Source organism: Cuculus canorus, chromosome 14 (assembly GCF_017976375.1).
Source record: "Cuculus canorus isolate bCucCan1 chromosome 14, bCucCan1.pri, whole genome shotgun sequence".
Lineage (NCBI taxonomy): Eukaryota > Metazoa > Chordata > Aves > Cuculiformes > Cuculidae > Cuculus > Cuculus canorus.
Genome location: NC_071414.1, coordinates 11,086,349 through 11,112,076, shown reverse-complemented (window position 1 = coordinate 11,112,076; position 25,728 = coordinate 11,086,349). Strand labels below are relative to the sequence as shown.

At 40.8% G+C, this 25,728-nt stretch overlaps 2 protein-coding genes across 7 annotated transcripts in view; one reads left to right on the top strand and one right to left on the bottom strand.

Annotated features, from left to right (window-relative positions):
* Positions 1-108: 108 nt before the first annotated feature.
* On the top strand, positions 109-9,508 carry KIF20A (kinesin family member 20A). Its single transcript, XM_009568082.2, has 19 exons — positions 109-194; positions 826-986; positions 1,442-1,531; positions 1,666-1,785; positions 2,241-2,379; positions 2,469-2,656; positions 2,746-2,893; positions 3,619-3,819; positions 4,076-4,187; positions 4,268-4,339; positions 4,922-5,065; positions 5,147-5,312; positions 5,567-5,731; positions 6,400-6,539; positions 6,630-6,732; positions 7,697-7,907; positions 8,170-8,261; positions 8,540-8,647; positions 9,164-9,508. The coding sequence occupies exons 2-19, from the start codon at positions 843-845 to the stop codon at positions 9,404-9,406; spliced, it is 2,586 nt and encodes an 861-aa protein (XP_009566377.2). The 5' UTR covers positions 109-194; positions 826-842; the 3' UTR covers positions 9,407-9,508.
* A 147-nt stretch (positions 9,509-9,655) lies between these two features.
* The window catches only part of SFXN1 (sideroflexin 1), a 46,896-nt gene continuing 30,823 nt past the window's right edge, over positions 9,656-25,728 (bottom strand). For 4 of the 6 annotated variants that reach the window (XM_054079920.1, XM_054079918.1, XM_054079919.1 and 1 more), the window contains 10 exons: positions 24,865-25,039; positions 24,064-24,234; positions 21,673-21,771; positions 20,510-20,585; positions 19,171-19,256; positions 17,858-17,985; positions 17,282-17,331; positions 12,013-12,062; positions 11,275-11,322; positions 9,656-9,860 (listed from right to left, as the gene is read on the bottom strand). In XM_054079920.1, coding sequence (XP_053935895.1) covers positions 9,764-9,860; positions 11,275-11,322; positions 12,013-12,062; positions 17,282-17,331; positions 17,858-17,985; positions 19,171-19,256; positions 20,510-20,585; positions 21,673-21,771; positions 24,064-24,234; positions 24,865-25,028 — 969 coding nt within the window. In that variant the 5' untranslated portion in view covers positions 25,029-25,039 and the 3' untranslated portion in view covers positions 9,656-9,763. Of the gene's footprint in view, positions 9,861-11,274; positions 11,323-12,012; positions 12,063-15,162; positions 15,316-15,562; positions 15,664-17,281; positions 17,332-17,857; positions 17,986-19,170; positions 19,257-20,509; positions 20,586-21,672; positions 21,772-24,063; positions 24,235-24,864; positions 25,040-25,728 lie in introns of those variants that run through there. The other 2 variants (XR_008452299.1, XM_054079921.1) reach the window with 2 other exon arrangements.

The following is a 25,728-nucleotide window of genomic DNA, read 5'->3' as shown; positions in this document are numbered from 1 at the left end:
GGCCCCGCCCCCCCGCTGCCCATAGAGGGCGCTGATTGGTCGGCGCGCGGCGCCGCGCTCTGATTGGCGGAGCGGGAGAGCGGCGACGTTTAAATATTCTACAGTAAGCGCTGCGCCCGCTGGGGGTGGATGCGAGGCCGAGCGGGACGCGGGACTCAGTGCGCGAGAGCAGCGACTGACCGCGTGCGCGTCGGGTCCGTGTCTCTCTGTGTGGGGAGGGTTCTGAGCGGGATGCTGTGCGGGGTATGGTGGGGGAGGCAGTGCGCGATACGGGGTACAAGTGAGATGCTGCGTGGAGGGGGGGAGACGCTGCAGGGTGCGGAGTGTTGAGATACTGTGTGGTGCGGGACGATGCTGTGGGGTGCATGAGGTACGCTGCGTGGTCCTGGGTGCGAAATGCTGCGTGATGGGGGCGTGTGAGGGAGATGTTGCTTAGTGGGGGTGTGCATGAGATGCTGCGTGTGGGTGCGAGGGGTGAGCAGGATGCTGCTGGGTGGGGGGGAGATGTTGCGTGTGTGTGGGGTGTATGTGTCTGAGGTGGTGCGGGGTGTGCGTGTGGGAGGTGGTGCCCGCTGGGTGTGGGTGGTGTGGCTGGGAGCTTGTGTTTCTCTGTGTGTGTGTGTGTGTGTATTTGCAGAGACGTTCTGTTTGTGTGTGTATGATGGGAGGCTTCCATGTGGCAGTTCATGTTTGGTTTTGTGTGGAGTGGATGGGATAGATATGGCAATGGTGGTAGACTTGGGTGTACTGGGGGTGCATGCAGGTAGAGGAATGCTTGGACTCCTGGAAAACTGCTGTAACATCACTGTGCCTGTTTTTATCCAGGAGCTGTGTGAGACGCCATGGCGGAAGCGCTGTTCTGTGATGATGATGTTGCTGCCTCCACTGTTCTTGAATCTACAGCAGCAGCGTTTGGGGCTGATGCATGCAAGAACCTGCTGCCGGAATTCTCTGCCATATCTCCAATTCTGGAAAGTGCCCAGCAGGTGAGGTTGAAGCTCTTCTGTCACAAAGAGGGCAGTGTTTTTTTTTTTGTGGCTGCTGTGTCTCTGTGCAAAGATGTTGTGATGCAGGGCCAACAGATTTTTCAGAAGAGGCTAGAACAAAATGTTTTGTTGGTGGAAGCAGTTCCTCCTATGAGTAGCATACTGTGAAGGGCACGGTCAGTAAGTGCCTCTTAGTGTGGTGCTTGGTCTGGGAGCTGGTTTTGGTGTTAGATCTTCAAGTTGTTGGTCTAAGTCACTAGACTGAAATGCTAATGTACCTGGAAATACCTAAGAGAGCTTCTGGCATTGCTGGGGCTTTTGGATTGTAGTATTGTCTATTAGTGACTGAGCACTAGTCAGGGTAGCAGTGTGCGTGCTCCATGCTGTGGTTCCTGATGCATGGGTGATCGTACTGTCTCTCTGGCTACCACAACTAACCTCTGCTGACTTTGCAGGCTGTAAGTAAAGACAATAATGGAAAATTAAAGGTGTATCTGAGAGTTCGACCCTTGAAATCTACAGAATTGGAACAAGGGGAAGACCAGGTAGGACACTGAATGAAGCGGTCTCTGAGCTGGTTGCCTGTGTGCCTGCTGGGAGATCCTATTATCCTTTGTTTTCTGTGCTGTGGCCTCTTGTAAGCCATTGCAATAATGGGTTTTTATATGTTGTTCTTCAGGGCTGTGTCTGCATTGAGAATTCAGAGTCCCTTCTCCTAAAAGCCCCTAAGGACTCCTTCACCATGCAGAGCACAGAGCGTGGAGTTGGACAAGCAGCGCACAGGTTCTCTTTCACCAAGGTAGATAACTGGGACAAACAATCCATCTGTAAACATTTCCAGCTTAAACCAGCCTTAAAGCTTGAAATGCTGGCTTAGGTACTGAATCAAGTGCACTGTGTGAACTATGTAGTCCCATACAATCCTCTACTTGTTTGTTTCTGTTACTTTTTCCTTAGATTTTTTTTCTTTTTAAACTAATCCTTGCAACATTTTTTTGGCAAGAATGTGCAACTCTTTGTTCAAGACGCTCTAAACACACTAGAGGATGTAGTAATATCGAATGTTACTGAATTAAACAAGTCAACAGCTTGTTTTCGTAGGAGGAGAGTTGAACTGGAATTATTGGTGTCTGTTGCTCATGACATGGGGGTAGTGAAAGGAACAAAGGACTAAATAGTATCACCTGGACAACAATCAACAGTCAAAAGGTAAGAAAAATCTATCTGAGCCTGTTTTTCATGTCTTGCTTGCAGATCTTTGGACCAGATGTGGGGCAGAAATTGTTCTTTGAAGAAACAATGAAGGAGGTGGTAAAGGATGTACTCAATGGGCAGAACTGGCTGGTCTACACCTATGGCATCACCAATTCAGGGAAGACTCACACTGTTCAGGGTAAGAAAAGTGCCAGGTGTTAGTAGCCTGTTGAGGGAGTTGTCTGCTTTTACAAGTGAATACTCAGCTTGCTGTTGTTCTTGCTTCAGGCAGCAACAAAGATGCTGGGATTCTGCCGCGGTCCTTAGCGGCCATCTTCAACAGTGTGGGTGACAGGCTGTATGAATCCATGGATCTGAAGCCTTCCCTCTCCAATGAGGTGATCTGGCTGGACAGCAGACAGGTTCAACAGGAACAGACCAAGAAGCAAACCTTGCTGCAAGGGGGTCTGTGGGAGGTAAGCATGTGGCTTCTAGGAGGTTTAATAGTGATAATAGGGAAAGGATGGTGTCATACCACATGCTTGTGTTATTTTCTTCCTTCCAGGAGGTGTTGTTAACGCCACTGAAGAGGAGTCGTGGTGCTGAATCTCAGCTCCAGGCTACTACCAGTGGCAGTTTTGACAGTGGAGTTGCTGGTCTGTCTTCATCTAGCCAGCTCACCAACCGTTCAGACATCAAACAGACAGCAGAAGGTATGTCTGGAAGCCTGTGGTGTGCTACCTGCTTCTTGGAGGACTGGGGAAAAACGGGTGACTCCTATTTGGATGCTGTGTTGTGGGTGAAGGAGAAAAGGTGCTGTAGTCTTAATATTTTTCCTTTGAAACATAAGGATGTCAGAGCTGAAGAACTTTGTATGTCTTACCCACAGACAAAGAAAGCACTTGCTGCTGCGTAATAACTCAAGCCTTGCAAAATGAAAAGTTGCTTTATACCCACTTACTTGATTCGTGGCATATGATTATTGAAAGGCTGAATGCCATGTGATGGGATGGGGACAGCTGGAAAGCAGGGGACTGAATTGATGTGTTGCACTGAGCACTTGTGCCCAGACTTTTAAACCTAGGAATTCTGTGTTTCAATATATAATCAGCTAGGAGTGATTGAGGTAACAAGGACTAAAACTTCACTTATGCTGGCATATATACATATATATATATACACACTTGTGGATTCAAGGTCAAGTGTATAAAGCCCTTGCGCAGGAAGAAGGACCCTGTTAAAGGGCTCTTAGGCTGTCTGACTGGGGATAGGCATCAGTGTAAGTCGGAACAGTATATAAAATAGATTTGAACCTGGGATAATGTTCCTGCTGAAGACAGATACCTCAGTTTATAGCTGAACTATTCAGATTGGACCCATGAAAAGCTGCAGTCCTGACATTTTTTCCTTTCTTTTTCTTTCTTTACCTTTTTGCCAGAACTAGGCTGTTGCTGGGATGACATGGATCGCATTTCACTCACCAACACAACAGACACGCAGTTCTCTATCTGGGTCTCCTTCTTTGAGATTTACAATGAATTAATCTATGACTTGCTAGAACCAGCTTTACCCAGCCAGAACAACAAGAGGAAGACACTGCGGCTGTGTGAAGACCAGACTGGCAACTCCTATGTGAAAGGTAGGTTTACCTCAGGTATTTTTACCAGCGCACGAGGGAGATTTGAGGACTGGGTGGGTAGGTGGCATAGAAGTCAAGTGTTGGGGAGCTCGATGTCCTCTATGATGGCTTCTTAGAGGTCTCAGATGTCTGCATTACGGGAGTGTTAAGTTTGTTATTGTCAAGGAAATGCAATGGTGAAATTGGGGCTGAGAAGTTTTCTTTCTGAGAAGTTTTCTTCTAACTGGCTTGCCCAATGTATGCCTGGCTTTTCCAGATTTGAATTGGATCAATGTCCAGGATGCTGATGAAGCCTGGAAACTCCTGAAACTGGGTCGTAAAAACCAGAGTTTTGCTAGCACCCACAAGAACCAGAACTCCAGTCGCAGGTCTGAAGGGAGTTGAAGGGTTGTTTAGGCAGCCATATGATTCTAAGGAGCTTCTAAAATACCTGCATGCTTCTTTACAGTCACAGTGTCTTCTCCATTCGGATTCTGCGCTTGCAAAGAGATGGCAGTGAAACTGATGCAAAAATCAGCGAGTAAGTTTCATGCTCTCTAGGATTTAGGGGTGTTCTCTGTGGACTCAACTGTCCTGTATTTTGTCGTGGATCTGGGGCATGGGAAGTATCTTGAGAAAGGTCTTGTTGAAAGTACTTGGAAGGAGTAAATGTTCCCTATCTTAAGTCTTGGAACTGACTGGGGAGTTTGAAGAGTACTGCAAGGTACAGCTTGAGGTGGTCCTCAAGCTTTCTGAATGAAGATAAATAAGTCACCCTGCTCTGGCAGCAGGGCTCATCTGAGTCTTGCTGCTGCCTGTTCCTGGAATGTAGTTATCTGGAAACTGGTTGTCTCAGTACCTGGGAAGTGGCTTTCCTGAGGACTGGCAAAGGATCTTTGAATTTGACACTGCAAAGCTCATGTAGGGGTTACACAAGATAACACCAACGCTTAGGGTAGGTGTTTCTGTCCAGCAGTAGCCCACACACCCCAAAAGCCCTTTCTGTGCACCTATGGGGAAGCCGGGGAGGCAGGCAGGTGATTGCAAGGTGTCTGAATCGTAAACCTGGCTAGAAGAGGTCAAACCTAGTAGGTCACGTGAATGTTGCTGTTTTTTAATTCAGATTATCCCTCTGTGACCTTGCTGGGTCGGAGCGCTGCAAAGACCAGAAAAGCGGGGACCGAATGAAAGAAGCAAACAACATCAATACCTCCCTCCACACACTGGGTCGCTGCATTGCTGCCCTCCGCCAGAACCAGCAGTCCAAGTGAGTATCCAGAATTTCATAGGGAACATGTAGGGAGGCTGTTTTGCTTTCCCATGGGCTCACTCTTGTCTTTCCCCATAGATTGAAGCAGACGGTGGTTCCTTTCCGGGACAGCAAGCTAACCCGTGTGTTCCAGGGCTTCTTCACTGGACGTGGGCGTTCTTGCATGATTGTCAACATTAATCAGTGTGCATCTACATATGATGATACTCTTCATGTAGCCAAATTCTCAGCCATTGCCAGCCAGGTAAGTAGCACACACCAAGATCATGGCAAACTTGGGATATATCCTGCTTCTGTGGGGAATGGGCCCTGTTCTGTCACAAGGCAGGTGGAATGTTTGCAAGCCTTCTTTATGATTCTCCACTGGATTATTACTTTTATGGTTATTTAGATTCTGCTAAACTGAAAGAATTGACTGGTTGCAGAGAAGTGCCACATTTAAAGATTGCACAACTTCCAGGATTTGTGGACTAGTAATGACTGCCTTTTACCTTTCAGCTTGTTCAGGTGCCTCTTACGAGTCTGAGACTCCCATCCATCAAATCAATTGTCAAAGAGCACAACAGGCGAACCAGCCAGAGTCTAGGGGCAGTGACAAAGGAAGAAGCGGAATCAGAAGACGATAGTGAGGATGAAGCAGATGTCACCATGTATGCAAAGGAGGTGGGTTGTGATTCATTTTATAGCCTTTATGGAAAGAGGGGCAAGAACACTTAGCTTTGGCCTGGAAGGTGGGGATGGAGCTTGGCACTATAACAAAGATAACAGAACCTCAGAAGGATATGGGACCCTGGAAACTGGGAATCTATGAGGAAAAGGTTCTGCAGTTCATCTAAATAGGAAGCACATGCTTGATTTGGAAACTTTGTCATCTGTGGAATAGGGACAGTAACAGCTTTGGTGATGACCTATAATCCCTACTCTGCGAGGGAAATCTAGATATCAGAAAACATGCAAATCAGATGGCTAAATTGAGGAAAAATTATCAAACTTCCTAGATACTCAAAGTGGGCAGCTGGAATGGCTGAAAGATCAAGATGGAAGTTGTATACCTACAGAGACTTGTGGTAATGTGTCAAGGTACCAAATGCAGGTGCAGCCATGAGCAACGCAGTAGGGGAAACGGCTCTGGAGGCAGCTCCATATGGAGCACAGTGTTTAAGCCATTTTATGGGAGGGGAATTATAAAAGCAAACCTGGTAACTTTCCAAGTGACTAGAAGAATCTTAAACCTAGATCACCCCAGCCTATGGATATGGGATCATCTAGCCTCTTCTAGGTCTTAATTCTGTAGTGTGGTGTGGGCAATGGAGTTTGTGACCTTCTTGCAGGACTTGTTGCGTGTACTGGAAGCTGCACGAGAACTCTTGGCACAAGAGCGACGGGAAAAGCTGCTTCTAGAAACACGCCTCCGTGCAGAGATCTGCGATGAGATGATGGAGATGATGCAACAGAAGGAGCAAATGTACAGGTATGGCTTATGCTGATCTCTCTCACTCCTGTGGCTCACCCTGAACAAAGAACTGTCAGACCCTGACATGTAGCTGTCTGCCCTTTGTAGGGAATGTTTGGATACTCAGAGGGACCAGCTGGAGGAACTGTATGAAGGTAAACTGGATATCCTGAAGGAGGCACTGACCGACTATTACAAGGAGAAGATCCAGGTTTGTTCAGGGCAATGAAATCACAACAGGAGAGTGGTAGTATTGGGAGGACTTGTACTTGAATTCAGGAAGGTGACTTACACAAACTAAAAAGCAAGATTTTCTTTCTGTGGTGTTGATAGATTGATCCACAATTTTTGCCTCTTGTTTACTGCTTTATGTAATTCACTCTTTTTTTTTTTAATTAATGATCAGCCCTTAGTCATAGAATCACAGAATAGGGTTGGAAGGAATCTCAAAGATCTAGTTTTAACCCCTCTGCCATGGGCAGGGACATCCCACTGCCCAAGGCCCCATCCAACCTGGCCTTGAACACCTCCAGGGATGGGGCATTCACAGCTTCCCTGGGCAACCTGTGCCAGTGTCTCACCGCTCTCATGGTAAAGAAATTCTTCCTTATATCAAGCCTAAATCTGCCTTGCTCCAGTTTATACCTGTTCCTCCTTGTCCTTTCTTGTAGCCCCTTTCAGGTACTGGAAGGTTGCTATAAGAATCTCCTCGGAGATCTTGAAGCTAGTGTGCAATCATTCTGATTCCTCTGTTTGATCAACATGATTCTCTCCCTCCTTACTCTTTTCTCTGGTGGCTTACTCTGCACACTTCAGGTTAACATGAGTTCTGTGAGTTTCTCTTCTTAATCCTAGTTGTGATGGTGGGTACAGGCCTCTTTATTTCTCATGTTATGGCATATGAGTGGCCCCTTGGACTTGTTGCAGAACCCTCTGAAGATGCCAGATATCAAAAAAAAAAAAAAAAAAAATCCCTTTTCTTTAGAGACTGCAAAAAAAAAAAGTTATTTTGGCTCCCAGGAAATAGGTTCACTGTTTTCACTTAACACATTAAAGGTTGGGTCCAATATGCGAAGCGTGTGAGCGAAAGTAATCTGGAAGACGGACACTGAAAGTTTCAGAAAAGCTGTTGTAGGAAAATCTTGTTGAATATTTGAACAAACTTGCTTTCTCAGGAGCGTGATGAGAAGATTGAGGAGCTCCAAGCTGCTCTGCAGGAGGCAAAACAAAAATCGGAGAGCCTGGATACTACGCAAAAGGACTCAGGCCAAGTCTTACGTCGATCAAAGCGAGTGGCTACCTTATCCGCTTTGCAACAGGAGCAGCGGGTAGATACTAAAGCCAAACCGGAGCAATGTCAAATAGAGCCAAACACTGTAACAGCAGGTAAGGCAGTGATGCTGTACTGGTTCTGTACTGTGCCTGAGCAATCCTGGTAGAGGGTTGGATTTTTTCATCAGGGTACATTGGATTCAGACATCCTGAAACCACCACGGAGTTGTAGATGATGGGAATAATGTGCTAGATTGTCAAGGTTTCACTTCATTTTTATATGAAAGTGGACTTCAGGGCAAGGGAAGTCCTGACTTCACTAAAACTGAAGCCTTATGAATATACTGTTGCTTGCTACTCTTTTGTCTGTTCCCAGAGTTGCACAATCACCAAAAATTAAAGGAGGCCCTTCCCCCTGCCGAACTTATTACTGTGGATATGGACAGAAATCTGGAGGATGCACAGAAAGTAAGTCTATCTGTGTTCCAGAAAGGCATACTTGCATAGCAAGGTGGTTTCCAGTTTAAACGGCTGCTGGAGATGCTGTTGCCATATTTTTGAACAAATGAAATGAGTGTGAAAACAAACTCTTACTAGAGGCGGGGAAGGTGTTGGTATCTGTGATCCCAGTGTACCTAACTTGGAGGGGATCCCCTCTCAATACTGCATCTCTGAATTACCCTGGAGTGGCTTTGTTGCCAGCGCAATGTCAAAGCTACCTGTTTTGTAAAATCTTTCTTTCGTAGAGTATCAGATTGCTGCGTTCAGAATGTCAAAAACTTGGGGAGTCTCTTCAGTCTGCAGAGAAACTTCAGGAAGTCCTCTCAATGTGTGATGACATTCTGGCTAAACAGGTAATGTGTCTGTGTTGTGGGTTGCACAGGGTGGGGGGGGTTTAGTCTACACCCTTTGTCTTCATTAGAATAACCTATGTTCTTGCAGCTGCAAATAGAAATCATTTATTTTCTGGACACATATTCTTTATGATATTAAAGTAGCTGTATTGCTAACTTTTTCAATGTCTGAGTCAGATTAGACATTTAACTCTCCAAAGGAGGCCCAAATTATTCCTGTTCAAGTTAACTGACAGCCTTCACTTACAGGAGAGTTCAGGATTTGCATCTACTTCACTCTATCACAGTTCCTGTGGCAGCATGCTTGCAGCAGGAAGGATTCAGCTTTTTCCAAGCCTCACTGTTCCTATCACTTATTGAACTGCTACATAGACAGTAGAAGTTTTTATGCATGGCCTTCTTTAGCACATTTGTTATTAGTGAATTTTGGCAAAGGCGGTTTATCTTCTTCAGTTCAAAGTAACCAGGGAGTTATGACAAGTTGCCTATCTTATACGTATGCCTTTGTTTTTTCAGGACCAACTACGGGCAAAACTGCAGAACATGACAGTGGTAAAACCAGACCTGCTGAAGAAAGGAGCCTGTACTGCAGCTAAGACTCCTTCAATATCTAGTTTAAAGAAACGGTTCTGTGCCAACAGGGAAAATGTACAACCTAATCAACCTCCTGGTAAAAGACCCTTCCTGTACAACCTGTCACGTTCAGCACCCCGTCCTGTTGCTGCAAGAGGGTGGCAATACCGTTCAGTTGTTCCATGATTTTTCACAAAGACATTCTAGCCCTGTTGTTACTGGAACGGGGGGCAAGTCCAATATAATAGCATCTCGTACTTTGTGTGCATGTTTATTTCTGTTGTAGCTGCTTGAGAGCTTACGTAAACATTTTTGGGTATGTATAGTTAAACTTTTAATTGATACCAAAGTGGATAAAATGCCTTCTCTAATTTAAACACTACACTGAAGAAAGTCTTTAAATATAAAATAATGCAGATGTTAAATGGTCAAGAAAATGTTCAAAAAAAACTTTAATAAAAGTTGAGTTATCTTCAACTAGTTGGCACAGAATTCAAGAATAAGTTCACAAGCTTCTCCTTGAAAGATTTTCTGTTCCTTGAATTATAATCCTTTATTGAAGTATACGCGTTCTAATTCAGGACTGTTCTCCCGGATCTTGGCTTGCAAATCAGGCTCCAAGTGCGTTACAGACATAGAACTAAGTAAAAGAAACAGTAACATGGTTATGTATATAACAAGCACTTGAATGTAGCTTAAGAAGGATGATGCAGCTGGTTAAATTTCCTTGATGGAAAGAGGAGTTTTCAGATCTTTTAACTTCTTGGGAAGGAATTGTGCTCACAGACTAGGGGCAGATGAATCCCTGCTTAAAATGCAGTAAGATAGTCTATAGAGTCAAGAAGTGGCTACTCCCATGAGGCTAAGAATCTACCTTGCTGCCTGAGGTTGTTGCTGGCAAAAGAGTCTTTACCTTCCAAAAGGTGTATTTGCCTCTTTAACTTACTCTCTGATTTTATTCCGTTGAATAAAAGGCTCATTTTTGAGTCATCTCACAGTAAAGTGAATTAAGCTGCCAGGTCCTGTAAACAGCCACCGTTTCTTAAATATACTTTAAGGTCCAGCCTTCCTATGAAATACAATGCCCTGGTTAAAATCAAGAACTGTACTACATTTGGTATGCAGATGTCAAGTCATCTCCAGGTAGCCTAATGCCACTTGCTTTTACTACAATTCTCTATTCTGTGCTAGGCAGGGAAACTGTGTCAGGCTGCTTTGCACTCCAATTAGATAAGAATTGGGTATAGTTTTCTTAACATTTAAGCTTTTATCTACTTGAATTGCTCAATATTTTAACAGATTCAGCTCCAGCTTGTATTGTTTAAGGTACGTGTGGAAGCTTATCAAGTTTAGACAATCTCCTAACGAGATAAGAGGGATGGCTTAGTTGAATTTAAGGTCCTGTTTGTACTACACAGTGCAAAGTGAGCTAACTTTATTTGCAGGTAACCCATACAGGTTTCATTATAATTTCAGTTATAAATATTGTTTCTAAGATAATTTTCAGTACTGAGCTGTTTGTGTATTGATGAAAACTTTTTTTCTGGAAAAATATGAATCAAATAAGCATGTGTAGTCAAGTGCTGCTCTATATAAGCAGAGGAATGTCCAGCTGAAAATAAAATAAACTTCGATTATATTTAAAGAAGCTATAACCTTACTGGACATGAATGTATTGTATGGATCATATTATCCTTTTTTATGAATAATTCCAGTGATTCCTAACTCTATACTGTCAAGCCTAAACTTTTCAGCTTGAAATAGCATAATTAAACTACTCATCCAAACCTCTTGTTTCACTAGGCCTATGTAACTAGAGCTCTGAAGCTGCTGCGAGTTTGTAAACAGAAGCCCAAAATTCAACTGTTACGTATTACTGATGAGTAACACAGTTATTACTTTTTCGAATATTCTCAAGTTTACCACACTTGACATACAGCAATTGAGACTGTATCCTCTAGGAAGCAATGTCTGCTTATTTCTGTTTGTGTAGAATTGTGCATGCATCTAGGAGTGCAGCATTAAAGTAAGAATAATGTAACAGGACTACATACCTTTTCTGAGGAAACAGCGCACAACATAGGGGTGTTGCAAACACCAGACTAGGGGAGACAAAACCAGGTTTACAGTATTAAGGTGTTTGAATTTTTTTTAGCACCCTAAGACACGGTCTTCAAGTCAGAAAACATTTGTTTTCATAGTGAGGTAAAGTCGCATGGAATGTTACGTCACCTTTTTTCCTTAATGCATTATACCTTATAAAATCATTTATCTACTATGTAGTACAAAATGCATCAATAAATGCTTATAAATGTGTATAAAATTATCATTTGCTGTCCTTTCAGTGTTTTGCATGACAACATAAATTGCTGGACAACAGCAAGTGAAACTCCATTAGCTAAATATTTCAAGAATTCATTAACCTAGAGGATTGATTCCAATTATAGTTTATGGAGGTAGCAGCCAAAGCATCTGTTCTAATCAAGCTGCTACATGCCTCTTTTTGCCACTTCTTTCCTTCCCCCTCTCCCCTCTGCGGCTTTTCATGGCAGCTGCTTCATTACTAACAGCTTTTTTGTAATATGGTATTATCAGTTATAGATAGGGAAGTGAAGTAACTGCTTTACCCTCATTAACTTCTCAATTCAGCTGAGAAACAAGTTCTGTGGCTTCTTTATTGCTTCAACATATGTATTTTTCTTCTTTAAATAAAGCGCAAATAGTGCTACTTCCTCCAGAAAACCAAGAGATATATCTTAAAACAGTAGATCTGACCCCAAGAATTCACTTACCAGAATCCGACTAATCCAACTTGAATAGGAGCACTCATCCAAGGAAATCTCTGTTAAAAGTAAACCGCACACAGTGAGTATGGTGTCTTTTCTCCACTCTTTCCCACCTTCGTGTAATTCTTGTTATTGTTAGAGGCAGATTGCACCTACAAGGCTCTTGGACACAGTGAAGACAAACCAATTACCAGCATACCTTAAAGGTGAGCTTCAATTTCAGGGCCCAATTCCTTTGAAGAGTAGTAAGAAAATATCCAGTGATATCAACATACGCTGTTCTCCTATGTAGGTGTCCCTTAAGAACTACAACCAGTGGCCAACTGTTTTACTTAGCCCACGTACTCAGGATCAGGTCCTATTTAAAAGTGTAGTTCAAACACAGCCAAAGTTTGGAGAGGTGCTGCAGGTGCAAGCTGCTGCTGCATGTCCTAAAGGCACAGTGATTTTTTGCCCAGGTATTCCTAAGAAAAGCTCAGTCTCATTACAGGTCCTGCCTCTTCAATGACATCAAAAGGTTTTAACTTAAAGCTGGAGATTCGCTTTGTGAGCAACAGCAATGGCAGGCATCAACCGTAAAAATGGGAGGTATCGAGGAAAAATGTTTGTCTCTTTTAGCCCTTTCTCCTGTCTTATGATTTGCTCTGATGTGTAGGAACTTGCCTCTGTGGCAGAGTCTGGTACGCTCCAGTTCTGCTAGAATTCACCTTAAATAAAATGAAAAAAGGGTAGAAGAATTGGGGAAACAAGGCTGAGAAAGCAACACAACCTATGGATGCATTTTTAGGATACTCTTCATTACTGTGACTTTGCAGAACTTGAACATATACCAAGAAATACATTTTCTTGTAGGCCTTAAAAGATTTAGGAATCCACTCCCCTGTCATGTTAGGATTTTAGTTGTAATTAACTGCTAGTGAAATAAAGCCAAACATAATTAACCAGTACTGCTGCAATGGTCTTTTGATATCACAGTAAAATCAGTGTCTCCAGTAAGCAGCACGTACAGAACTGCTATGATAACAGGAGGCTTATTTCAAAACCAAACAGCTAATGAGTTAAAAATCACATTACAGCGGATGATGTCTTCAACAAAGATGACTTTTTGTCTGCAAGAAGCATCTCTCAAGATGTAAAAGTTAGAGGGGAAACTGATGAATAAAAATTGGGTGCTGTTTGAGAGTAGAAACAGAAAAAAGAAATTCAGAAAGCTTGGTAGGACAAAGCTTGGTGCTAAGGAAGGTCCCAGGAGTTTAAGTGGCATGGCAAACAAGCCTGCATGGATTAAACTTTCTCCAGAGTCTGAGGGAGAAGAAATGATGTAGAAGATTGACTCCAGGAAAAAAAAAACAACCACGAGAAAAAAGAAGCAATCTGTAATCCAGAAATGACTGCAGGAAGAACTGGGCAGTTCCGCAATAACCTGCAACCCTGCAACAACAGAAAACAAACGAAGGCAGCAACATGAAGAAGGGTAAAGAAAGAATGCAGCAGTGCTCTGCTGTTCTGGCGTTCCACTAGACACACCTTCATTTGACTCTCAGCTGAGATAAATTTGCTCAAAACGATTTACACTTCATACCTGGGGAGAGTTCATGATGAGAGACGGTGTGACTGACAGTGGAAGGGATACAGGACTGTGGCATTGGTAAATACTACAGACATTTGGGAACACAAGTCAAACTCTGTACTGCAGATGGCTTCAGTCTCTGAGGAGAATTAAGGGAGAGGGATGCTACACGTTGCAGGGTGAGCATGGAACCTGAGAGAATAACAGAAAAGCCCCAGATATGACTTTATAACTGAAAAGACTGTTGCAGGGTGTCATGAAAGTAACAGGTTGTTTCTAGCCTTTATCAGTTTGTCATTAATCTGAGAGAGAGATATATATATATCTACTAGTACAGACAATATAAATATCATCTATTTCATGCAGTGGAATGCTTTTTGCTGAGGTACTTGATCTGAGTTACAGCCTTTCTTTTTCAAGCATGCTACCAGGCTACACCAATTAAGAAAGACAGTGAGAGAAAACTCTTAACATTGGGAGGTCAATATTAAGAATTGGAATTGCCTAGGGAACGATGTAAACAAAGTAAAACTCAAATGCAGGCTGCATATTCCTACAAAGAGATAAAATGGAGAAGTACAAGACAGCAGAAGAATTTACTGTATTAAAGAACTATCATTTAATTCTGGAAGAAGGCAGTTCCTGATGAATTAGGATTTAATTTCCAGATGTCTTTATGGCATCTTTAGCAGTTCCGGCAAGCAGAGAAAATGGAGAAATGATAATTAAGCAAACAAAAGCCATAAGGAGAATCTGCTTTTTTTTCCAAATGCTTCCTTTCATCGTCAGACCTCAAAATTTGTCAACTTTCTCAGGCCTGTTTTCAAAAAAATGAGTGAAGAAATGACAGTTAAATTAGGAAGGCATGGAGGACTCTAAGACATAAGATGTTAAGGGATGATGTTTAAAATAAAAAAGTTTTGTAATAGATTTGAATACCTATCTCAGTTGCAGACTAAGAGACTCCAAGGAGCTTGTTTTAAAGACATACAAGGAAATTTCTGGAATCAACTTGAATGTTAATACAGTATGCAGAACTGGAGAGAAACAGTAGCTGAAGCTGTTAACTGCATTAAGATAAATGAAAACTTTACTGTTGACTGGAATTTTCAGAAACTTCTATGGAAAAAAAACCCAATTTCTTGCCTTAGGAGACGGGTTACCTGTAATTAAAATAAATCTATAAACACTGTGCCTCAGAGCGAGGTTGTTTATGGATCCTCCCACTGCAGCAGAGAAAATAACTTGGTTCTGTGTAGAGCTGGCTAAGTATATGTCAGCAGGGACAAGCACAGATATTACAAAGCCTGATCGAGAAATATGACACTGTGTAATTGCTTGAAAGGCAGCTAAAGACACTGCTGAAACCTACAGCAAAACCTCACATATATAAATACTTTTTCAAATCAAATTAGATTTTTTTAAGCAGTAAGTATATGCTTGTGTTCTAAAAACAGTGAGTCATTTTCTAGGAATAACTTTTGGGAATCTTGTTAATTCATGCTAATGTTACCATCAAAATGCCCCTGTGCAAAACAATCTCAGAATACGGGGGATGAACAGTGCTATATCACCTACATCTTATTCCAAATATCACAGGATGATAGGCTGGTATCACTGAGACCAGCTTTCCAGAAGCATTTCTTTCTCTCTGTTTTACTGCAGAACATAATTGTATTTTCTTCATTATTTCACAACCATTGGACTATTTTCCAGCCTTGCGTGTTGCTTAATAGGCTCTGGAAACACACAAGAATTATTTTCAGGAGAGATGGTGTGCAAAGCAAATGCTAAGCAAAATGAGTTAGTAAAGCATTGTGTGGATGGTGTTGGAGTGCTGCAAATGGGATGGTGCCTATGAAACCTCAAGAGAACATGCAGAAGCTGCTTGTTAAAATTGCAGCTCATTCCTTAATGGTTTTAATACTAATCTCTACGATGTGTTACCACTGACTACCTGCAGAGCAGTGTTTCACCTGAACTCACAGTCTTTGAGGATGAGGGGAAGGAACACGTGAACATTAACGGTCATGATGGTACCAAAGACCACTGAGTAGTCACTGAAGAAATCGCTCAATTTTGCTGATCTGAAAAATTCACAACACCCTTATATTGATTATGCCAAACAAAACCAACAGACAGTTGTCTCCAAACCTTAAGAATTGTTGCAACTTCTTCACAAAGGTCAAGCACTTGCCAACTGAGATGATAGCATTGGTGACCTCTCTCCCACATCAAATACATACAAAATAATCCTTGCTCTAAATCTATGAGGTGTTTATTTTTTTTAAACAGGGGTTAGTGTTACAGGTAATACGTTCTCAAGAACATAACAGTGTCAGAAGCTGCTTAAAGCTACTCTGCAAACAGAATATGTGTCAAAAGAAATCAGCAATTAAGAATTAGTCAAATCAGTATAGGGCTCTTGATGCTGCAGACAAATACTTGGATGCACTGCAGCCTCACTTCTTCCAGGAGATCTAAAGCAGCACACGTGGACTGACTTTCACTTTAAAACTCAAACACCACGTTTCCTATTTTTACCTCCCAAGCAATTGTTTTTTCTATTAATGAGGAGGTGGGAGGCAAGCACAGCACTTCAGGAAAGAGTTTTTAAAATCGGAATACACTTAGGACCTCTTCCCAATGGCTCATTTGTACATACAGAAGCACTTTCAGATGGAGTATGTAACTGGTAATCTAACTCTGCACAAGAAAATCAAAGGGCAGAAATAGTAAGAAAAATAACTTAAATATTTTAGAAAGCTTTGTCTTAGACAAACAAAACAAGGCAGCTTCTCCTGCTTGTCCTCCCAATGCCTACCCAAACCTCTTTTCCAAGGGAGGGTCTGGAAATTTAGACCATGCTTTCTTTCCCTAATTTTGTCTAACAGGAAAGAAAACCCAGCTTGCTGGCTGAGTGGGTTTCTCAGGTAGAGACTTTGACTGGAGCTACATGAGTAAGTAAATCAATGATATCAGCTGGTGAAGATGAAATTCCCTCTGCTGGTAAAGAATTATAGCATTCATTGTCTGAATATTATTTCTCTTGTGTTAGACAACTGTAGAATTAATTTCATTATTGTTCTTTATACTCTCACGCACACACAGTGGATAATGTTGATTTATTTTATATACTTACTAACATCAGGTGTTTAACCTCACACTACATGAGTATAAACAGAATATAGCAAGTATGCAATCTTTGATCAAGCATGCCTGTTCTATGCCTACCCTGAGCTTGCTCATCCAATGAACTTTAAAGGGTCATTTTCAAAGGAGATTTTTATCATCACTGTTGTTTCCAAACTCAAATTGCTACTACCAGTTAAGCAAATTCTCTTTATTCATACCCCAAGAAAAAAACTTCATAAAATTTGAGAATATTTTTCTAATAAACTGTATTCCAAGTGTTGGTGCAAAGGTTTATTTACTAGGAGGAACTCTGCATCTTAAGCACAATTATAAAAATAACTAAATGTTCATATCTTCTTATTTTTACTTTACACTGTGATAAAAGGAACCAAGCTGTCCTTAAGAAAGGCATAAAGAAAGCAGCAACTGTAAAGCAAGCTCAACAGTGATGTCCTCCCAGAGTGGAGGCACATTTAGGGGGCAAATATGAAGACTCAGAAAGTATTTTAAATTAATGAAAATATTAACTTAGGGTATGGAATACGTGAATGTAGATTATCTAAGACTAACCTTTAAAAAGGCTCTCTTTTCCAACGTATTCATTATGAAGGGAGGAATTGCTGGAAATGAGCAAAGAAAAGCATTAACCTCAGAGAAAAAGGCACTTGGTTTTCATTCTCTGTTAAGATGAAAAGACTTTTGTCATAAACTGAACTTTCATTTCATGTTACCAATTCAAGACACTGGATTGATATTTATACAGGTAAATTCTCCCAGTCAGCAGAAGTTCTAATTTCACACATAACTAAACTCAAGCTTAGTAAACTGGCACTGGTCAAAGCACCTACTCTTCCCTAAAATAATTCTTCTCAAGCAGTATTTGCTATCACTCTTTTGCTATCTGTATCTTTCTGAAAAAGCATCCCATGAACTCTTCTGTTGCACTTCAGTGGAACACACCGAGGATGTTCTCAGAGTAAGGAATGTACATTTCTTTGTGGAACTTCTTAACAGAAATGTAAATATTGCCTTGTATAAATATAAGATAATTTAGCCTTTATGAAAAATCACTTATCAAGTATTTAATCTCTCTCTCACACGAGGAACAGATAATCAGGAGCTGCATACGACTGCAGTTATTCTTACCCATGCCAGGAGCAGCCATAAGAATCCTCGATATAACCACCTGGGTAATTGCCTGCTGAGCTGCTTTTGTTGATTCACCCAATCTGTTTCCATTTTCATCCGTGACTGGGATTCCAAACTTGAGTTCCCTGTTGAATAAGTAACAATAAAACAGTGTCTGATATACCTTTATCCATCTTTTTTCGTCATCTAATCTTTCTTCTCTTAAAGTTATCAGTTAAAATAATTAAGATTTTTATTTTCAAGATAGCCTTTTTGTAACAGTCTGACAAAAAAAAATAAAAATCAAGAAGCAGTGAAAAATTTAGGGAAAGGTATGCTGAAAAGGAAATAACTGAATATTTGTAACACAAAAAAAAACTGGTCACATGCATTTCAAGGGGAAAGAAAGGAGATCTGTTACTTCTGTAGCCCACAGAAGGGAAAGGTTCCTTCAAAAAGCAATTCAGAGAAGTGGGATTTTCTGGACTGCTCTGGAAGCAGTCTGCCCTTTCCCACAGACAACACAGGGAATACAAGAAGATTAGTTTCAGAGAATGAAAACTTAAGTCTGCAAAAATTTCCCTCAGGCATTCTAGCCCGAGTTTTCATTTCAATCACTAAACATATTTGAAAGTATACAAGTATGCACAAAGCAAATTACATTTCTGTAACTGCATTATTCAAACACAGGATTAGGTGCTAAACTCACATCCTAGGGAGAACATCTAGGGGAGTGAGAAGCAGACGGCAGGGCAGATATAACGAGGACTGCCTATCTTTTATAAGAAATAAAATACTACTATGGATCGAACCTCATTGTGAATATAAATTTGAAATACTCATTTTTTTCCCCAAAAACTCCTTGTGTTTATAAGAGCACACTGTTAATTTGTTTTTCCCTAATTCCATTCTTAGTCTTAGTCAAATCAGAATACATATGCAATTTTGTTTCTGGGAAAGTTCGTATTTTTATAATCTTAGATGATTAAACAGAACTGCAGAGCCTAAAATCTATGACTAACTTCTGTATGTGGGATTTGAAACATTATTTTTGAAATGACTGTATTTTTCCAAAGTGGAGTTAAAGGGTCCATGTGATCAAGTCTTGAAGGACCGCTACTTGGCTTCTGAGATGTATCATGGATATTTATCTGAAGAGAATGGGGATGTTCTAAGAGTCACAATCAATCAAAACAAGATCGGGCATCAGATTTTTGCAAGGTTCTGAACAACGCTAAAGATATATAATGTGCTTTATTTAGTACTTTGCTGATCTAAAAAACTTAGTAATATCCTTTCTTTTACAGAGTGATCTTTGTTCTTTTTCCTACCTTTGTCTCATTAGTGGAATATTAATGCAGTTAGCAGCAGCAACAGCAGCAAAAGGAACAAACCGTCCTATAAGAGGTGATACATGCTGTAAAAAAAAAAGGGGGGGGGGGGAAGGAAATAAAAATAATTACATAATAATTTTCTTTCCCAAAGGTGCTATTAAAATGCTTCATGTGGTACTCATAGACCAGACTTGATTCCTTTAAATTAAAATTCAGTGAAAATTCACTGGTGGAACAGAGGTAAAACAGGAAACAAACAAGACACAAGTCACAAATACTTTTCTTGGGAGTGAGCAGTGGCAGGAGATTGGCAAAAATGATCTTAATTTAGTAGCATCCCTGTTGGGAAGAGTCAGCTTCTGAGCATGCCTGTCAACCCGAAGGCAACACCAAACAGACCATAACTTCAGTCTCCACTGGCAAGGTCACATCCAGCAACAAACCAGCTGCTTTGCATCCCAGGGCACTGACTATGGAGGCCGTACATCTAGTCAGTGTCTTGTATAATCTGAATTTTTGAATCATAGAATCACGAGGTTGGAAAGGACCCACTGGATCATCGAGTCCAACCATTCCTAACACTCCCTTAAACCATGTCCCTCAGCACCTCATCCACCCGTCCCTTAAACACCTCCAGGGAAGGTGACTCGACCACCTCCCTGGGCAGCCTCTGCCAGTGCCTGATGACTCTTTCCATGAAGAATTTTTTTCTGATATCCAGCCTGAACCTCCCCTGGTAGAGCTTCAGCCCATTCCCCCTTGTCCTGTCCCCTGTCACTTGGGAGAAGAGCCCACCTCTCTCCTCTCCACAACCTCCTTTCAGGTAGTTGTAGAGAGTAATAAGGTCTCCCCTCAGCCTCTCTTCTTTGCTGAGAATAGTCTCTAATAACTTGTCAGTGCCATACCACTCCCAGTACATGAAAGCATAAGCAGAAGGGTATAAAACAGATTTTTGCTGGGTGCTTTTTTTTTTTCTCTCAATTGTGTTGTGCACTTTTTTAAACAAATTGGGTTTTCTGCATTTAAGAATGGCAACTCCTTACAAGCTCTGCGGTGCTTGCATTCCTGCCTGCATTTCCCCTGCAGAAATCCCTCAGTTTGTGAGGTTAACCGATATAAATTTACTCTTTGTGTTTCATCCATGGTTTGTGGTTGTTCCTGTCTTGCCTGTGTCAGCTCACACAGGATCTAAAGACCAGGCCTGCCAACAGCCATGACAACTCCATACTGGGAGCTGTGCATAACATGACACAGATACACAGGAGGAGAAATGAGCCATTAGCATCTCATGGAACACTGGAGTCTAGTTAAGAATGGAAAAAAATAGCGGCAATACCTTTGTTAGCGCATTAAGTCCTAAAGCTGTTGCAACAGCACCTGTGGTAGCAGAAACATAGGCTGTTCCCAGTTGGCTAAAACAAAAATAAAAGCATTTGCACACGCACAGCTACATTTATGTCACTTTAAAAAATAATTAAATTTTACCCAGGTAGTTATTCCCCCCAAAAGTTAAGAAATAGACCTTTCTGTGACACTGCAATAAGATGTGGATGAAGACTCAAATGGACACTAAATTAAACACTTCTCTTTCACTAGCAGTAAAAATCACATGCAAGCAACTTTTTAACATCGAATCAGGTTCTGCTGGTTCTGCATTGCTATGTGTTCAGCATTCTCTCATGTGTCTGAATGAATACTTTGAAGGATTTAGTTCTGTATTTAATTTTCTAATTGCTTAAACTAATAAAATAAGTTTGGATTTCTAAGGCCATGTCTACAATCGTAATTAAAATCAACTGTACCAAACCCCACACATGCAGAACAGCTATGCTGCAAACATCCAAATCCAATCTACTCTGCCCTAAAACATACTTTACATACTTCCCAGCCAGGAGATGTCTGTATATCCTCAAATCCACTGCTTTCCCCTGGACATCTATAAGCAAATCAGCCTCAAATCCAGGAAGTCAAGTACTGCAGTTCCAGTCTCTTACTCATGATTTTTATCTTTCTGCATCTATTTAGTCTCACTCTTTGCCTTCAAGTAGAAACAAGTACTGTGCAGCTCAGTTCCTTGAAGGGTCCTCTCTTCGTAAGTAAGTACACATTGTGGTGAGTGCTGTGCTGCAGGGTACTGAGGAGATCACAGAGAGACACCTGACGGTTCACACCAAATATCAACTTAGAAAAATCCTGGTATAACACCAAACTGATGAGGCACTTTCAAATACTTGACTATGCAATACAGCACAGACTCCTATTAAATCCTACGCTGTTAAGTGCTTACGATCAAGGTGCTTAGGCTTATCTCAAACAGCAGAATTTGAGTTCTTGCCTCTGTCATTCTCAGATTTCTCATCTGTGCATATTAAATTAATAATAAACATAAATAAAAAACCCTCTTCCCTCTATTACCTCAAACATTAAAGCTCAATCATGCTTCCATACATCAGAGAACAATTTGTTAACACATCAGAAGTATCCAGTTCAGTGTCTGACCTGACAGTAATCGGGGCATCTCCGCTTCTGTTCGTGTAATTTACTATAGCATTGAAGGACTGGTTAATCCACTGCCAGAAAACCACTGCTGGCGTTGTTCTTGAAAAGAGAAACAATTATTATTATTAAAAATACATTTGAATCAACAGCACAGAAAAATGACAGCAAATCAAGAAAAGCAAGTACAAGCAGTACAGTTCTCGTTTATCTGAATGAAACAATACAGTCCAAGAGATACTGTCTTAATAGTGAAGGTACAAGCTACCTCTAAGAATAGAATTTAAAAGCATTGCAATTAAATAACAAAGTTCACTTGGGACAAAGGTTTGTTGCAGTAACAAAAGCATTATAGCAAACATCTCTACAAAAACCACACAGAGAAATACGAAGCTCTATAAATTCCAGCATATTTTTCCAAGGTTATTATTCCTTTACAATCTCCTAGTTCTCTTCAGAAGCTGCATAAGTGACTGAGAGATGGATTTAGGAGACAGGGTTTACCTTTTCAGTCATCAAAAAGCTAGTATGATGCCATTGTTGTAATAAATCCCTATGACATTAAAACATTCAGTCACATGTAGAACCAGCTAAAAAGACACTTAACTCCAAAAAGAAAAATTATTTTCATGAAAATATCTGCATGTTTAAGAAGGTACAGCACAGAAACGAATCTGGTTTAGTACAGCACGAACCAGTCATCAAAAAAAAGGAATCTTCATAAATTATGTCAGTGCCAGTATGCAGATGCCTTAGGACAAAAAGGTGCAAACTTGTGAGCTTGGGTAGGTACAAGTTTCAGAGTCCCCATTTAACAACCTAAGTGGTCATTATCAAACTGCAGATAAAATATTTTTACAAATGGTTATGCTGATAAGTAACGAAAGTGACAGTCAATTTGTTTCACGATGTATGGGGCTGACTTGTGGAAGGATGAACGCTTTTGCTCTCAAATCAGTAGTATACTTATATATATATCCTCTAATAATTGGTGGCTGGGAGAGTGTACTAGGGAAAAAGTGTTTCTTTGCATATTCAGACCACAAACTCTGTCCCCAGTAGAGAAACCACTGAAGATTCTGCTCCACCAGAATTTCAGTCAGGCCACCAAAAATAACACTTGCTACTGAAAACTATTTCCTGACCATTAAAATAGTGTTTCACAGGACTTTAAAGCTTATATTTAATTGAAGTATTTAGTAACAGAGGTAGTAATCGTAACAGGAATGTGGTTCTCATTGGAGGACTAACAGGGAAATAAAGAGTGCTAAAAAACCCCAGCATTTGTTTGAAATTTGTTTGAAACAGGTGGGAAAGCAAAGTGGAGCTGCTAGAGTAGAATGCGTGTGTCTATCATGAGGCTTTGGTTCTGAAATGGGAAGATATGTTATTTCCTTAAATTGCAAAAGATTGAAAGATTCAGGAGATTTGAAGGTGTATTATTCCCTCTGGTTTCTGTTGCCTGAATGAGATGGCAACGTGACAGTGATAAACTAGCTGGACTTTTTCTGTCGCTACTGCTGTTCCTCCTTCTTTCTTCTTATGCATGTGCAACTCTTTCCTGACTCATCTTTTCCCGTTTCCTTGCTGCTGCTATGTAGAGGATGTTAGGCTTGCTATAAAGCTCAGGCATGACACACATCACTTTACTGTACATGTAAGAGCCCCTCACAGATAGAACAAGGAATTTGCTTCTGCTGTTGATGTGCAGTAGGATGGACTCTACACCGCATCATTAAAGACTTCTACACGATCCTGTTTGCACTGCTGAGGGATTTGCTGAAGAAACCAATGTCTTCCAGGCTAATAAACCACCATCTCAGCATCAAAAACTCTATTGTTATTTCCTCCGAACCCCCCACCAGTTCTTGCTAACAAAGCATTGCATCACAAAAATATTTCTACTAACAGATGATACTGGCTTCTGCTGTGGGCTTCGCTGTATTGGTGATTCAAAAGCTATTGACGAAATGGAAGGATCAAACAGGAGCCGGAGAAACTCTATGACGGATGGACCGAAGCATACTGAGTACTCACTTGGCAGACAGAACATCCTACATGCCAGACCTCTAAGGTTAGAAATTCCCAGGTATCTCCTCCTCTTTGTCTTCTGCACAACTCTCCTACAAGGATGGGATTTTGGAACATTCAACTTTCCCAGTTTGAGGAAAAGTGGGATGGTGAAGGAGAGAGACTAAGGGCTTATCTCACAACTTCTACAGGAAACCATTTATCAGTGTGAGGGAAGGCAGTGAGAGAAGAGAAGAGAAAAGGAAGGAAAATTGTATGCTTTAAAATATTTACTATAAATCTTTTAAAATGCTCTTTTGACAATAACATTGATTTTAATGTATTTTGTAGGCAAATGTTTTATGTTATACTGTCATCACTTACCTATAAAAGGTCATCATACAACCTGTGATAGTCATGTTCATGGGTACCTGAGCTGACATTCGGCCAATCAAGACCATCTTTTCACCAGTGTCTGGGTGAAAGGCTGAATCATAGATATATTTGGCTCTCCACAAGTCATTTTCTGTCAAGCCAGGTGCCACGATACCTTGTCTGGGGACAAGTTAAAAAAAACACAAAACAAGACAACAGCAAAAAGCATAACTGTTATAAAATGTTGGAACCTCCAGCGACAAATGTAGCATCAGAGGATTTGGAGATATTCACACTAAGTTAACCTAGCCTTCACAATCTAGCTTGTAGATCTTCAGCTTTGTGAAATAGGAAAGATCAAAACTCCCAGCAGTGGTTATGTTGGCTGAGTTGATATATCCAACACCAAATTTCTATTTATTCACAGCTGTACTAGATTTTAGAGCTAAACCATTGGGATGAAATCTCTGAAGTCATTACTGTGAAGCTTTGAAAATTTACTTTGCAAGTATTTAAGAACCTACTTGCTTCAAACAATGTAACACATAGGAAGTTTTAAACTCTGTTGCCATGTTAACTATTTTCAGAATTGGACACTTCAGTACTTCAGAATCCTCAATAGGGGTTCTCAGATGACATAATTTCTTCATTCATTAGCAAATTTGTTGTTAAAAAGAAGGGTTTCAAGCTCTGAAATAAGAAGAAAGAGTGGTGCAAAGAATAGAATGTTTTAAATATTTCCTTTTAAATACAGAATTAACATTGCCGTGGACTTTTTTGGGCCAGCAGTAAACGCAATCAATGCCATACCTGTAATCATGCACAATTTTTCTTGCATTTTCCAGCTGGGCATCAGACAACAAAATATTCCGGGGGTCTGTTACTGTAAAGAAGTGACTGGCTCGGCCAAAAAAAGTGCTTTGATCCCATCGGGGCTCCTTGATATTAATATTTAATGGTATATCTCTTGACATCTTCAAAAGTGCTGTGAAGAAAACACGAAAACTTACAATTCAGAATTCCACTTATTTAATAACATATCTATAAACTGCAAAATGAAAGGTAGTTACGCTTAGAGTAAAAAACCAAAGAACAAACACCAAGGAACTTGCAGAACTGAGGTTTAAAGGAGAAAGTCCATATACCCAAGAGATGCCTGAAGAGCAGCTATAAAATGCAATGACATGAAATCCAGTTACCTTCTCTGGCATAGTAAAGCAAAATGAAAATTAGGAACACAAAGCCAAGATTTTTTTTTAATAAGTGTTGTTTCTCTGAATCCATTCTTTAAGAAAACAAAGATTATATAAGGCAACAATTTGCCACATTATGAACACAGGACCAGATCTGCTAATGATACTTCAAAGATGGTTAGAGAACTACAATGAAAGGCACTGAACTAACATAGCTGTGCATTTATAGGGCATAAAGCCCAGAAAATTAAAGATTACTTCAGGATGACTAAGCATCCTTCACCATCTAATGAAAGAAGGACATTCCTTGCACAGCACAAGCTACATGAGCTTTAACTTTCCTAGGAGAAATTCCTGCAACATATTCAATAGACAGTTAAAATAAAGCCCTTCTCCATATAATGCTTGTAATTCAAATGGCTGAAATCATAGAATCACGAGGTTGGAAGGGACCCACTGGGTCATCGAGTCCAACCATTCC